The 15,939-nt window shown below is 41.1% G+C and overlaps 2 protein-coding genes and 1 pseudogene across 2 annotated transcripts; 2 read left to right on the top strand and 1 right to left on the bottom strand.

The window, feature by feature from the left end:
• The first annotated feature begins 856 nt into the window (after nucleotides 1–856).
• Nucleotides 857–4,317, top strand: gpank1 (G patch domain and ankyrin repeats 1). The gene is made up of 5 exons (XM_069689705.1): nucleotides 857–995; nucleotides 1,166–1,606; nucleotides 1,684–1,825; nucleotides 1,916–1,991; nucleotides 3,443–4,317. Exons 2-5 carry the CDS (start codon nucleotides 1,175–1,177, stop codon nucleotides 3,882–3,884), a joined length of 1,092 nt encoding a protein of 363 aa, XP_069545806.1. The 5' UTR covers nucleotides 857–995; nucleotides 1,166–1,174; the 3' UTR covers nucleotides 3,885–4,317.
• A 284-nt stretch (nucleotides 4,318–4,601) lies between these two features.
• On the bottom strand, nucleotides 4,602–9,245 carry LOC138615685 (cytochrome P450 3A30-like; annotated as a pseudogene).
• An 890-nt stretch (nucleotides 9,246–10,135) lies between these two features.
• On the top strand, nucleotides 10,136–15,563 carry LOC138615839 (cytochrome P450 3A40). Its single transcript, XM_069689698.1, has 13 exons — nucleotides 10,136–10,254; nucleotides 10,346–10,439; nucleotides 11,219–11,271; nucleotides 11,463–11,562; nucleotides 11,664–11,777; nucleotides 11,889–11,977; nucleotides 12,997–13,145; nucleotides 13,314–13,441; nucleotides 13,536–13,608; nucleotides 13,692–13,852; nucleotides 14,428–14,654; nucleotides 14,780–14,942; nucleotides 15,302–15,563. The coding sequence occupies exons 1-13, from the start codon at nucleotides 10,187–10,189 to the stop codon at nucleotides 15,377–15,379; spliced, it is 1,497 nt and encodes a 498-aa protein (XP_069545799.1). The 5' UTR covers nucleotides 10,136–10,186; the 3' UTR covers nucleotides 15,380–15,563.
• Nucleotides 15,564–15,939: the final 376 nt, after the last annotated feature.

Genomic DNA, 15,939 nt, shown 5'->3' with positions numbered 1-15,939 from the left:
TTTCGTGCATTTGTAGGTAAATGTAGCTGCCGGGGCATCTCTTTAGGGGGCGCTAGCGAGCCATTTGGCCACGCCCACTCGCGACTCCACTAAAATACTAAATCTTTCGCCGGGAGAGACGCGTGTAAAAACTTCCATGAGTTTTTGAATATGATAAAGCCTCCAAAAATGCAGTTGTTTACGGAGAATAAGAATAATGCGGAATAATAATCCCTTGAAGAACACTAGCGGTACACAATCTCATAATGTACAATTGTCAAATAATACTTTTTTGTCTTTGGCTGAACTTTGAATGTGTATCTTTCCTCATAATGTAGTTTTTTTTTTTGTACATTGTGTCATTGATAATCTTGCTGCCAACTTTTCTTGTGTTTTGCAGTAGAAAAGATTCCTCCAGCTCCGCTGTCACAAGGACAGATACAGGAGATCATTCCTGCCCACCGCTATAAGACTGTACAATAACTCACCTCTGGCAAAATCCATCACAGTACAATAACACTGTTGACTGTGTTTCTTGGTTTGTTTGTATATAATATATAGATAGATATATATAATGTACTGTATATACTGTGCATTTTATATTTTATATTTTTTACTGCTATTTACTGCTATTTTATTGCTTTTCTATTATTATATTATATTATTTTATTCTATTATTTATATTATTATCTTATTGCTTCTGTATGCTGCTGTAGCGAAAACATTTCCCCTCGGGGATTAATAAAGTAAATACATACATACAAATGAAAACATCCAGTCCGATAGGTGGCAGCACTCACCGTCACTCAACGTCACTTACGTCACTCAACGTCACTTACGTCACTTACGTCACTCACCGTCAGCCTGTGGACGGTGTTCCACACAAACGGAAAACAAGGCAACGTTAGCTTGAATGTGCTTCCGGTTATGACATAAAGATAGTCCTGTCCAGATGTTTCCATCTGCATTGGAGCTTTGAAGCGACTCGAGTGTTAATAACGAACTGAGTGCACGAGGTAATCTTAAATTAAACATCTTTTAAGAGACTCAAACCTAATGCGATCCGACGCTCGGTAGTTAGCACCTCTCTCCTGTTGTTGTTGTTGTTGTTGTTGTTGTTTCCGACAACTAGACGCGGCGTTATTATTTGTATTTGGTCAGATATGTTGCTCTGATTGGTGTGCAGGAGTTCACTATGGCCGCTTCGGGCTTCACTCCTGCCAGCCAGCGGGACGTGTTCAGCATCCAGACCGAGAAACGCAGCTGTAAAAGGAGCAGAGCGCTCAGCGGGGAAGAGGCCAGACATTTCTACGAAGACCTGATGAAAGACGGCAGAGTGGGTCAGACCAGACAAACGAGGAGGAGCAGGAGGAGCAGCAGGAGCAGCAGGAGCAGCAGCAGGAGGAGGAGCGGTGGTGCTGTGGAGGTGAATCAGGGTCAAACTGACTCTGTGGCGCAAAGAGGAGCTCCCGGTGTGAGTGATGGCGACCAAAGAGGAGAGAGGAGCAGCTCGGAGGCGATGGAGGCGACGGAGCTGCGGGGGCTCAGGATGCTGCGCTGCGCCCACGAGGGGGACGTCTCCGGCCTCAAAGACCTGCTCGCCAAGGGGGTCGACGTCAACTTCCAGGTACAACCCCGAAAGCTTTTTATTTTTAGGGAATTGATTTTCTATATTCACTTCATGAGCTCGTGTTTTCTTCCCAGGATACTTTCTTTTGGACGGCCGTGATGTGTGCCAGCTGGTCCGGACAGAAAGCTGCTGTGAGGCTGCTGCTGCGACACGGAGCAGCCTGGGTCGGCGTGGTGGACACACGGGGCAGAGACGCTCAGGACCTGGCACTGGAGGGTACGCCCTCTACACCCACGCAACGTTCATCCACGTGTCTGTGTGTGTGTGAAGTTGAACTTATCCATATCTCTTTTTTTTTTTTCCCAGCGGGCCACAATGAAGTGTTGGAGGAGTTGTTGAGCTACGGGGGAAGTACTCGCAGAGAAACCCAGTCTGACAGAAGGTTTGTAGACTCCCAGTCAACTAAATTAAATTAAATACGAATTTCAAATTGGCTGTACAACAATGTGAGAAATGTCCTTCACTGAATCAGAAATACGATACTTATATCTGATGAGAGGAACATTCCCCGAACAGTCGCTGTCGTTTCTCCTTCAGTTCATTAATTGGAAAATGTCAAATTTCTCAAGCAACCAATCAAAACTTTATTTGAACAATTATTGGAGCAGGAGCTCTCAGAGGTGATGAACCTCGTCGTGCAGATGTTTGTACATCTCTGATGGAGATGGTTTACAAAATCATATTTACTTGAATATTGTGTTGGAAATTAAGCTCCCTGTGGTGATGGAGTCTGACTGTGTGGTGTTGGCTACCTCCACTTCCTGTGTTTTAATCTGGCTAAATCCACTCTCACCTGCCTGTTTTAAAGTCGTGTGTTTTTTGATGCTGCTTTGGCCCTTTAAGATTTCACAATACGCTCAGGATTAAACACAACTAATATTATATAATAGGGATTGGAAATTAAAAAAGGGTGAGATGCCATAAAAAAAAAAATACATAGTCCAAGGTGTGGTGGACAATCAATGAGTAACTGCACCACTGGTTTTACAGTCAATACATTTTAAAACAAAACAAAACATGAATCAGGTTGAACCAGTGAATCACCAGATGTTTTCACCTCCCTGCTTAGGTGGATGGTGGGTGGAGCTGACATTAACATGAGGTCATTGGACTCTGTGCAGTAATAACAATGATGGAGGTGGTTGTCCCGCCCAGACGGTGACCGGGGCCCATACGTACATTAAGAAGACATTTTCTTGCTGTAATGATTCCTCCTGTTTTTACTGCACATGAAAATATTAATTTGTTAGTGATGGGGAACAAAATTGCTGTTTGACTACAAATTTGTTGAAACTTGCTGAAGTTAATGAGACAAATCACATGGATTTTTTTTTTTTTCCCCCCCATAATTACATCCATCTTTTTTCAAAACAAATATCTTATTTTCACTATACTTATAATTACAGGAATTTCATCCTAAAATGAAGTCATTTTGTAAGATCCACATTAGATACACAGCCGCTCCACTTTATACCCCAGATCTCTGAGCATCTTATCATCCCAACAGAGCGCTTCGTTCTCAGACTGTGGCCTTGCTATCGGTTCCATAAGTAGAATGGGAGGCGCAGCTTTTAGTTGTCAGGTCCCTCTCCTCTCACCCGGCTGCCAGTTTGATTTCTGGAGGGGGACATCCTCTCTACTTTCCAGAATAAATTCAAAACCTTTTTAATAATGCTTTCAATTAGGGCAAGCCAAAATGACCTTGAACCATCCCCTCGTTAGGCACGCCCTTGCTTTCCATGCATTTTCCACGACTGTGTTAATGTACTAAATCAATGCAATTTTTGCCTTTTTAATATTTCTTCTCTGACTGTCTGATGTTGTTATTCTCAGTGCCCTCCAGCCTCAGTGGTGCGACGTGTGTGGTAGCGAGTACAGCAGCAGCCCGTCATCACATCTGTCCTCCACGCTGCATCAGTTCAGTCTGCGGCGTCCTCCGCCCGCCCCCTACTACTGCCTCCCCTCCTCCAGCAACAGCTACAAGATGATGGTCCGCTGCGGCTGGAAACCGGGGTCGGGACTAGGGCCGGAGGGAGACGGGCCCATGCAGCCAGTGCCTACTGTGCTGAAGAGGGACCAGGAAGGTCTGGGGTATGGACGGCTTAAAAGAGCCAAAGTTACCCACTTCCAAGCCAGGGATCACGCTGCAGTGAAACCACCATCCAAGGACAAAGAGGAGAGGGGACGGAAAGGACAGAGGAAGGAAGGGAGTAAGAGAAAAGAGCAAAGAGAGAAGAACTGGGAAAGAGATTTTCGTACCTCTTTTTATCTTTGACACCTTTTTCACAGGGACTTTTCCAGCAGCCCTAAAGCTTTGCTTTACCACAGCGCTTTCACATCAATACCTGGACTCTTCCTCCGAGCTGATTCTTTATATGTCCATTTATGGAATCAGCTGTCTCTCTGCCAACAGGTTGTTCAATAATCAAACGTGGTTTGTGTGCCCAATGTGATTCTTTCACCATCACAGTGATTGTGTTTACTCCACTGGACCTAAAGGGGCGTGTTTACTGTGGACTGAGTGACATTTTCAAAAGGTCACACAATGGATTTTTATTTGTATTTAACAAAAAAATACACAAGACTTGCTGCTCTAACACACATCAGAAAGAACACTGATTATTGTTTATTATTTTATTGACAAAGAACAATGTTGATATGTTTTCATAAAAATGACAGAATATCTGAGTAAAACACTTTGGCTCCGATTTTCAAGTTGTTTGTAATCTTTCGGTTGAGCAACTGCAGCGCTGCTTTGTCCTTTATGCCGAATAACGTTATATAACTCCACAGACAAACAGTGACCTCTCCCCTTGTCACGGCTCCAGGTACCTTCTCACCTAATTTACCACACCTGCACATGTGACCGGGCAGTCACAAGTTTGAGCTTGTCTGCCTTGTCTCTTGGGCTCTGCTGCAGTTGAACTGGTAATTCTTGTATTCTTCTCTAGTGTTCCCAAAAGATGGTTATACAATACGCGTCTGTTCGACATGCTCTCAATATTTTATTTAAGGAAGCGAGGACCTTTACGACGCAACATGTGGCCTGTGATCCTCAGGCAGGGCCTCTTTCACCGTTTTAAAGTCCAGGCTGAAAAGGAAAAAGCCTGAGTGTCGTCATCCACTCGAACTGTCCTGTGATAAATGAATACAGTTTGTACAGTGTTTTACTTGCACTGTAGAGATGTTGATTTGATCCATAGATTAGATGGATAATCAAATATTAGTATAATGTAATGCAGTGCACTACAACAGCCTCAAAATGTACCAAACAACTAAGAGACAGATTGACTGAATATTTGATGAGGGTATATTTATAGATGAGAAATTGTCATACAAATGTTTAATGGTTTTCAGTCATTAAGAATATAGGCCTGCTTCGTAAAAAGAGTCCTAATACTTTTTAACTCGTTTTTATGCCCTTTGTTTTAAACCCCTCTTTTCTTCCTTTCTTTTTTCAATTTGCTTCCATTTACTCGTGCAGGTTTCCTTCAAGAGCTCCAGTTTCCTCACAAATTTCAGATACTGACCATTCAAATTAAAAGTGTTGTGTGTTAATGTGGATATGAACGTGTAACCCTCCAAACAGGTAAAACAACACGTTTTACGGTTTATTATTTCCTATGCAATATAATTCTCCACAGAGCGGATTTGAAATTAAACATATGCTTCAAAAAAAGTGCCACCACGTCACAGTTTATCAAAGTTTAATTGGCCTTCACAGATTATGTATCAATCTTTTTACCTACCTTATTATTTGAGAGAATCATAATGGCTAAAGGATATCTATTTCACATTATTTTTAACGTTTTATAAAAACAAATTTTAGTTCGTCAAACTCAAATCTTTGTAGAAGACATTATTTGCATTATTATCCAAAAGGTTTTTAAATTAGTGTTTTGACATTCATAGCTTTATTCTAGTTTAACACTAAATGTTTGTTGGCATAATGTGTTTGACTTCCTGGTTTCATTCTCGTTTCACCAGCTTCAGTTTGATTGGTCGAAGCGATCCCATGAGGCCTTGAGGGTCCATCGTTAAAGGGACCTGGGGAATGGATAGATTCACAAAAATTAAAACGTATTGCTTTGTCTTACTGCAAATGCTGCTCATCAAGTCTCTTAATATGTGAGAAACCATGTGAGTGTGTAATGAATGCATCGTCACCTCTGTCTCCTCGCAGACTGAGAAGCTGCAGTTCTGCAAAACCTCCACCAGAACTAATTTGATCATCACCAAAGCCAATCGCATCCCAAGGCAGTTCCTTGGCCCGACTCCAAACGGCATGTAAGTGTACGGTTTGATGCTCTGCTTGTTCTCCTTACTGAATCTACAAAACCAAGCAAAAAGAAACAAATTTAGCTTTATCTAAAAAAAAAAAAACTATTATAAAATACTCTCATTGTCGCCGCTTATATCGCTAGTTGTTTTTGTCCTGCCTGCTGAACATGTATAACATGTGCTTTTCAAATAAAAAAAAAATTAAAAAAATTAAATTTATTTTACCTCAACACCAATACCTCAATGCCGTCCCGATACAACAAATTTAATAAAAAAAAGTAAATTGTTAAAATATAGATACATTTTGATTCATGCATTTGACCGACTTGGCACGGACCATTCTTCATAATGGTTCAGCAGAGCCTAAGATTTGCATGATAAAACATTCACAGAAGCAAAAAAGTCATCATGAAACAACTCCACCTGTGTGGGGAACCAAGAAAGACAACGTGTACGTGGAAATCCAGATTACCGTTCAGGTCTGAAGTCTTCGGGCTGCGGCCACAGCTCAGGGTCACGGTGCAGAGCGTAGACTGGAACGATAACGAGCATGCCCTTTGGGATTGAGACTCCTTTGATCTTGACAGATTCTTTAGCCACTCGTTCCAGACGTGCAACTACAGGGTAAAGCCTATTGACAAAAGAAGGATATATTTAATGTCTGGATTAGACTGAACATTCACCCACAAGTACTCGAGACAGTATTTCTAATGCTGTAGAGGGACTGTTTGTGGCTTTCGTTTCGAAATGCCGTTGTTGTACCTTTCAAAGTTTTAAAGAGTGTAATTATTGTGCAGAAATGCACCGTCCTCTTCTTTTAGCGACGCTAGCCGATACAGTGAGCTCTACAGATGGCAGTGCCTGTCAGTCACATGTTTTACTGCTTCTATTTTAGATTCTAGATTCTATTTTGATTTAGATTCTATTTTGAACAGTCCCCTGAGAATAAAGCCGAATAACTATTTGCTAATTTCTTATTTTGGTGTTGATCCACAGTGGTGCTATAAGCAATTCTTCTGTGTGCAGTTATTTGATTCAGTGTTAATGTATTTATTTATTTTTTAAAAGCTTAATGCAGGCTTAATGTTATAGAAAACATGTTTGGTTTTTTTTCACCAGTCTGCATTGATACGAACTAGCACAAGTAAAAGCTCATTACCTCAGACTCTCATTGATTACACAGTCTAGGTACTCCATCTGCATCAGGTCCTCGTACTGGACTGGACCCTGTAGAGTTGTTACAAATCACAGTTGGTTTAAACACAGCTCTGATTTCCAAAAGGGAAGTTTCATCAGTGAAATAAAATGTTCTGTTCTACCTTATTCGGAAAAGTCACATCTATCTCCTTTTGCAGGCGTTTCATGACTTCAGGATTTCTGGCCAGATTGTAGGCCAAGAAAGTGAGAGTGGAGGCACTTGTGTCGTAGCCAGCAAAAATAAACATCCCCACCTGGGAGAGGATCTCGTGATCAGTGAGACCTGTCAGGACAGATAGGAACACATTACATTTCAGCAAATGTTGTGCATGTATAGTGTACGTATGATAATTACCCTTCTTCTGACTTTTGCCTTCGTTGGCGGTCTGAGAGTTGATCAAATACTGAAGGACATCTTTCGAATTCTGAAAACAGGGCAGATACTATTATGGGAAACAATAAATTTTTCAACCAGCACACTGGAACCTGCCCGCTCAATACACTTAGGTTACCTGTTTTCTGAGCCCCTTAAGGACTTTTGAAGCATGTTGGCTTAAAAGTTGGGTTTCAAACTTCGTTCTAGATTTTTCATTCACTGATGTTCAGTTATTTGATACCGAAGATCATACGATGTGATCAAAAGCTTCAGAACAGTTAAAATTCTGCCAATAAAAATATACCTTGAAACGCATTTTGAACCAACATGAACAAAGATGGATATTTGAACATCTGTGACTGCTTGGCAGATACCATTTACCAGTGAAGGAAATGTGATACGAATGATCAGTAGAAAACAGATCAGGACGTGAGATTGTTTTGATTATGTTACAAATTATTTCTCTGAATTCTCTCTTTTCTTCAAGAGAAGGCTTTATCTATAGTGACAGCAGCTGGTTGTGCATTTTGTCCAAACCTGGCTTGAGCTCTCATTGCGTTCTTCTCTGATCTTTGCCACAATCTTTTTTATGAAATCAGTGGAAGACTTGGGGAAAAAGGAGATATGCAGCAGCTCCATGAGAGGAACCAAGACGGGGACCCATGCTGTGAAGGAGGTAAACAATCATTCTAGTAACAAAACATACCTGACACTATGAAGAAAAAAGTGATACGGAGAAGCAGTACCTTGAACGAGGAGGAATGATGCTTCATAATGCTGAACATCTTAAACAGAGGAAGAGAGAGCAAATTAGACCGAAATATGAACCTGCTGTAGCTCTTTTACACCTCCGTACACTCCTACCTCTTTTATACGTCCGGAGCTGAAGGAGGGCGAGAGGATGCTGCGAATCCGTTTCCACTGATCATCCTCCACAAAAGACACTGCGTCGTACAAATCGCCTTTCAGATTCAAGTTCTGGAGGTGCATAACGGTCATGTTCACGTCTGTCTGTGTTTACAGTTTTATATTTGTGCAACAGCCGCAGATTTTTTTCACTTTAGAACATTTGGTTTGTCAACAACATTATTATTATTAAATCGTTGCTGTTCATGGAAATTGAACAACTTCCTACTAGGCTGTATTTCTTTGGTAACTCTTCTTACATTGACACTAAAAGCTTCACTATTCTAGAAATTGGAAATACGAAGGGACCCCATCATTCAGATGAGGTTTTTGCAGTTGTGATTTGTTTTTATTGTTTTCAATGTGGGAACCTATTATAACACACTTTCCTCTCTTTTGTCCAATAAAGTGTTAATCTTGTGTGCTCTCACCCTCCGGTTGGTGAAATAAGTGAAGCACCAACTTCTTAAATATTCCATAAGTCCAGACGCCGTGCCTACACAGAACAGAAGAAACGTCTGTCTGAAGTTACATGGTGTCACTCAAACTCTGTCGACTCGCACGGCAAAGGCTTAATTTTGACGCATTCCTTTAGGTGACTAAAGTAAAACCCTTTTCTTTGATTAGAACAAGTCCCTTACACGACAAACAAACATGTGATCAGTAGAGTCCATGTTTCTACAGAGAAGAAAGGAAGGAAGCCCATTGCTCTCTCTCCGTGGTTGTTATCTCAACGTCGCACTGCAGTCTGACTGCATGGCCGAGAGGCGTGGTCTCTGGTTGTTGTGTTAACATGCAAAATCAATGTGTGTTATATAAAAACGTCTTCCCTTTCCCTCATTTAGCGCAGTGCCACAATATACTAGAGCAGAGGTCTTCAACAGGGGGTCCGTGACCCCTAGGGGATCCGCGGAGGTACTGCAGGGGGCCCGTAAAGTTTTTGGTTGATTAGACAGTTTTTCTTTCTTTTTTTTTTCCCACAATTTTTTCCCCACAAATTGAAATGTCTTTAAATACACATTAACATGAATCCAACATCTTGTAGCGAATGGATAAGTGGAGGCGGAAGATGTTATCTTTCAGTCAGAAATACACACATTCAGCGACACACAGCAGCTCTCTCAAGCTGGACACCGGTTCACTCACAGAGTCGGACTAGCCTGGACCCGTCCCTCCAAGCCTCCTGCACTCCTCCAGTTTAATATAAAACACAATTTTATACAAGATATATAGTAGGGGGTCCCTGCTCCATCTCTCTGTCAGTTTGGGGGTCCTTGGCCTGAAAACCGTTGAAGAGCCCTGTACTAGAGGAACACTACAAACGCAGTTCCTGCCACCCACACGCCCAAGAACATGCCTGGATGTGTCTTTGTGTGAGCACAGATAACCCGGTTGTGTTTTATTTTAGTGGGAAAAATACTGCGTTTGACTTCTTCCTCTTGCAGAATTACAAACAGCAGGAGACACTAAAAGAATAATATTAAAGTTAATTGAACAAAATGCTAACTGAAACTGTCTTCATGAACTTTGCATGTGTTTTTTCTCTCTTATCTAAAGCAATATAGTAATTTAATGGTATAATTTGCAGTGTCACAGATGACAAAGCTGATAAAAAAATAAATAAATAAATGCTCAGGCACTGTACTGTCTCTGTTGATTATTCACCCGACGCTGAAGGATTGCTATTGGTTCAACTCTCACACACTTCCTCACTCACGCAACCGGTCAGTGCAGCAGGAGATAAAAGTCTCTGGTTGTGATTTTAGGCTGCAGAGAGGTTTGCGCCGTCAGTGTAAGAAAAGGGAAACGGTGCCGAGATGAGCTACTTCTTTCTCTCCGCCGAGACATGGACCCTGCTGGTTGCCTTCGTCACACTGATCCTTGTGTAAGTGTTGAATAATGTGTTTTCAGCTAATTGTCCAGCTCGTGTGAGTGGTACAAATCTGTTTTTGTTTTCTTTTGAATGGTTTTAACAGGTATGCTTACTGGCCTTATGGGACTTTTAAGAGATTGGGCATCCCTGGTCCCAGACCAATCCCTTTCTTTGGCACTATGCTGGCATATAAAAAGGTTTGTAAATATTACTTTTCGAACCACCATACATCTAGCAAAATGGGATCAATAAAATCTAAAGCACTATAAAAGTGCGGTGGTTATATTAATGGATGTGATCTATGTATAAGTTGTGGTTTTGAAATGGAGAAAATGAAAAGTTTGAGGATGGTACTGAGCTGAACTTTCTGCATTTAAACCACCCCCCCCCCCTTTTTATTTTTTTTTTTTTTTAATTTTTTTTTTTTTACCAAAGTTAAAACTAACACTAGCCCTGACTGTTAATGTGAGTTTATAACAGTGTAAAGTGTATTATCAAAATTAGATAGCACAAATAATTTGCCACACAATTTTACATCTTTTGTGTGGTTTTAATACATTTCTTCGATAACTAGTTTAAGTGGCAAGTGACTAGAGGTGCTGGTGAAAATGAAACAATATCCTGTTAAACCACAGACCTGACTGAGGACTGTTTTCAGAGGAAAATAGTATCAAAATGTGAACGTGGAAGTAAACATCTCGATGATGGCTCTCAGTTTACCAAAAGCTGGTAAAAAGAGGTGTTTTGAAAATTATTATTGTTTAAAAATGCTTTCTTATAGTCCTATTTACTAGTTTATGAGCTGTACTTTAATTTGTTTCTGATGAATTGAAGTCACTGGGATGAATTCATAAACTTGTTCAGGAAAACAGGAAAACCCGACAACTCTAGTTCCCATTCATCCTTCAGAATTTATTATTTTCAAATTATGCCACAAGTGTGTCCACCGTAATTCATCTGTACATTATTATTCTAGGGATTCACTACGTTTGATGAAGAGTGCTTTAAGAAATATGGGAAAACATGGGGGTAAGTTTTCATGTTACGTGTTTGTGAGCTTCATAAGATATTTCTGATTGTTCTGTATAACGATAGATTTCGACACACAGTATGTGGATCTCTGTTTGTACACCTGTTGTTGGGGAATTAATTTGTGAAAGCATGAAAGTTTCTCTTATTCTTGTTTTATTTGTTGTTTATTATATTGTCATCATGTTTAGCATCTTTGACGGCCGTCAGCCTGTACTGTGCATCACAGATCCTGCCATGATAAAAACTGTTCTGATAAAGGAGTGCTACTCTCTCTTCACCAATCGCAGAGTATGTCCGCTCACGACACAACTCGTACAGTCTCAATACGATCCTGGTTTTTAAGTTGAACTTTTGTCCTCATCAGCTGCTGTGTTCTAATGTTGTGACAGAATTTCCATCTGAACGGACCTATGTACGACGCTGTGTCTGTTGCAGAAGATGACAAGTGGAGGAGGATCCGCAGTGTCCTCTCTCCCTCCTTCACCTCCGGGAGACTCAAAGAGGTACGTCCCTCCCCGGCTCTCTACATCTGAGCTATAACTTACCTGGAGCTGAAACCAGATACAGTGTCGAGTTCTCAACTTGTTTGACTGTTTTTTCCGTCTCTGCATCAGATGTTTGACTTAATGAAGCACCACTCTGCAAACCTGATCACCAGCATGAAGAAGACGGCAGACAAGGATGAACCACTTGAACTGAAGGAGTAAGAACACTTTATACTCCAATATACTATATCGATGTAAATCGGGGTCTCCAAACTGTAGCTCACACGCTACCAGTAGCTCACCACCTGTTTCTGAGTAGCTCGCAAAAAGGTTGGAACAATATGCAGTGTTTTCCACCCATAGACTATATTTGGCAATCCATTTCAGTATTTTTGTATTTCAATTTTTTTAACCTGTCCGAGAGAATGACGCTATCAACATGATCGATTAATGTGTGGACAATCTCCCTTCGCTGTCCCTCACCTGTGCAAATCAGAGCTGAAACTCTCACACTGAGGTGGAAAGAAACGGGTGCTTATAAATTAGGTAAATAACATTAATACAATATTTTCAGCTGGACCACAACAGTGGGGCCAGAGCTTTTCAAAATAAAAGCCCTCCAGTTTCACTCAGGGTCCAGCCATGTACTAGGTTTTGACTTTGATACGGAAAGGGTCCCAATCAAAGGGGAAACACTGGATTTTCCTGTTAAATATTCTATTAGAACGCTTTATTTGGCACTTTATAAACCAGTTTGGCCACACAAAGGTTGCGTGCACTGCAGTAGGCATTTAGGGAACATCTGTGTCGTTGTGGCTACCTAAAATCCCCCCTCCACATTCAATTGAAAACGTAAAGAAACGCATCCAGATAAAAGCATGCACATGCTGTTGAATTTAAGCCGTTGTGATACAAATTTTGTGTGTTGAGTATCAATTTGAAGAGAAGCTCATTCATCTGGTTTGGGTGGAGCTCAGCTATGTTAAAATATGTTACTAAACATGAGTAGCTCTCAGACACATTCATTGAGTCAAAGTAGCTCTCAGAGGAAAAAAGGTTGGCGACCCCCGATTTAAAATGATAATGAATAAAATTGTGTGTGTGTGTGTGTGTGTGTGTGTGTGTGTGTGTGTGTGTGTGTGTGTGTGTGTGTGTGTGTGTGTGTGTGTGTGTGTGTGTGTGTGTGTGTGTGTGTGTGTGTGTGTGTGTGTGTGTGTGTGTGTTTTTTCTCCTCTAGGTTCTTTGGACCCTACAGTATGGACGTAGTATCCAGCACAGCCTTCTCCGTAGACATCGACTCACTCAACAACCCTTCAGACCCGTTTGTCACGAACATCAAAAAGATGCTGAAGTTTGACCTTTTCAACCCTCTCTTCCTTATTGTTGGTAAATTATTCATTTAACCTTTGTAAAATAGAGCACATATATACATTTATCATTTTGTCCTTTGCCTGGCTGCTGTTTATGTGCTCAGTTACTGAACGCTTACAGTTAATACAGCCACTGTTTTTAATGTGTACTTGATAAACGTGTTACTTTCTGTTTATTTTTCAGCCTTCTTCCCCTTCATGGGTCCCGTATTTGAAAAATTGGAGTTCTCCTTTTTCCCTGCATCTGTGACAGACTTTTTTTACGCTGCGCTGCAGAAGATCAAGTCCAGCCGTGAGAACAGCAAGCAAAAGGTACAGCTCTCTGTCAGTCTTTACATGCACGTACATTTGTATCAGCAGGTTCAGAAATGTAATGAAAGCTGTTCTTGTTCGTGTCTTCTCTCAGAGTCGAGTGGACTTCCTTCAGCTGATGATTGACTCCCAGACAAACAACGCCAGTGGAGGAGAGCCAGACAAAGGTGACACACACAACCACACATTTAGAAACACAGAAACACAAGGTGAAGGTATTGTAAAGCATCTACTCGTGTTATCTCCACAGGTTTAAGCGATCATGAGATCCTCTCACAAGCTATGATTTTCCTCTTTGCTGGCTATGAAACAAGCAGCAGCTCTCTCACTTTCTTGGCGCACAATCTGGCAACAAACCCTCACATCATGAAAAACCTGCAGGACGAGGTTGACGCCACCTTCCCCAACAAGGTATGTTTTAAGTGAGAAGACGACAACATTTGAGGTAGCAAGCAGAAGTGAGACATTTAAAGGCGCCTTCGCCGGAGTAGCTCCAGAACAAGCTGACAGACACATAGATGTGATATATTTTCACCGTTCACCTGTGAGGTATGACATTCACCAGATATTCATTGTACAGTCTGACACAGATTGACATGCACTAAACTTTAACAACCACTTTAACTCTCAGCAAGAATGCTAAAAGGTGTTTTCCCACATTATCAAGCTATTACTTTAACTATGAATCACATGGTTAAGTGTAATATGAATGGGGCTGGAGATAAGAAATCAAAAACATTTATTTTTCTCATTGTCTTTCTATATTAAAAATATTGTTGAAAGTAACTAAAATCCAAATCCCTCTGTAGGTACAATGTGGTGGTTTTACAATATTACACTCAGCAATTTGTAAAAACATAAGTTTTGCACATTTTAATTTTCAAAGTGTATATTAGTCAAGGGATTTTTTTTTTCTCTGAATATTCTGTCATCCATCAGTGTTTTTCCTCTGGTCTCATGATCATTATGTGTGTCTTTGTGTGCAGGCTCCTGTTCAGTACCAGGCTCTAATGCAGATGGAGTATCTCGACAGCGTCATCAACGAGTCTCTCCGATTGTACCCCATTTTACCCCGTCTGGAGCGTGTAGCCAAAGCGACTGTGGAGATTAATGGCCTTGTGATTCCTAAAGATATGGTCGTCATGGTCCCCACGTGGCCCCTGCACCGGGACCCCGATCTGTGGCCCGAACCAGAGAAATTCAAGCCTGAGAGGTAAAGAAAGGCTTAATACGTTTAGGTTTGCCAAAACAGCCAGTAAATGAAAAACTCCCGCAGGAAGGACCTGAGCTCTGTTCTGTTTTTAATATATACATGTGTGTGTGTGTCGGTACTCTCAGGTTCAGCAAGGAAAACAAGGAGACAATCGATCCGTACACATACATGCCTTTTGGGGCCGGGCCCAGGAACTGCATTGGGATGCGATTTGCTCTTGTGATGATGAAACTTGCAATGGTGGAGATCCTCCAGAGATACAACTTCTCTGTGTGCAAGGAGACTGAGGTGAGGCCACGGATGTTCATCTTTACACTGCCTGTTATTGCTCTGTTGTTTTATTCCGTATAAAGAATCCTGTCCAAATATTCCTCATGGCTGTTTTGATAGTGACATCGAGGGTTACGTAATGTCAGAGGATCTATGTCTGTCAGTCCAAAGATCAAAATCCACAACCTGATGTGGCACTTTGAACAAGGATATCATTTGATTCAGTATATTGATCATTTCTATTCTAAACTATCAAACTCAAGAATCTGTTATTTGCAGTTGATATTTCCAGCTTGTTTGCAGATAAATAAGCCAGAGCTTTGTGCATTGTTGACTTTGTTCACACATTTTTCTCTACATGTGTATTTTCCCACCAGATTCCCATTGAAATGGACATCCAGGGTCTTTTAATGCCAAAACGACCTATCAAACTGAAGTTGGTGCCACGCTCTTAAGAAAAAACACGATTCTGATGAATGTTTCTTTTTTAAATTGTACCGTATACAAACCTACCATGTATAAAAACACTATGCCAATTTGTCACTGCAGCATGTTCTGCTCAGTATCAGTTCATCCTCAACTGTGACAAACGGTGCATTTCTAAAACCTGAGCTGACAATAAAGGATGTGTAGATTCTTCTCCTGCGTGTTGTCGTCCTTACATTACATACAGTTAAATCAACAAAAGCTTTAAGTTCAGATATTCATCACTGGTTGATGACATTTGGCGGGTGACTGTATTTCTTTCCAACCCTGTATGCATTAGGGGAGTTGGGTTGTCTTCTCCATCAGTCTAACTTCTGTTCCTCTAAGTGTTTTCTAACCCAACAGCGCCCTCTTGTGGTGCTCTCATTCATTTCTTGCTCATGCGCTCCTGCTCCTTCTCAGAATCATGATCCAGGTTTTTCAACCATCTTGTTCTTTCCATGTTTATAAACAGAGGGGAGATAAAAAAAATAAAAAAATAAAAATCTGAGGTGGGCAAACCAGCTCCACTGCACACACCACATGTTCT

The sequence above is a fragment of the Brachyistius frenatus genome, unplaced genomic scaffold, assembly GCF_029030835.1.
Source record: "Brachyistius frenatus isolate BFR_SWC_R1_liver_20210118 unplaced genomic scaffold, ASM2903083v1 Contig_7, whole genome shotgun sequence".
NCBI classification, from domain to species: Eukaryota; Metazoa; Chordata; class Actinopteri; family Embiotocidae; genus Brachyistius; species Brachyistius frenatus.
This window is presented reverse-complemented; position numbering and strand designations above follow the sequence as displayed.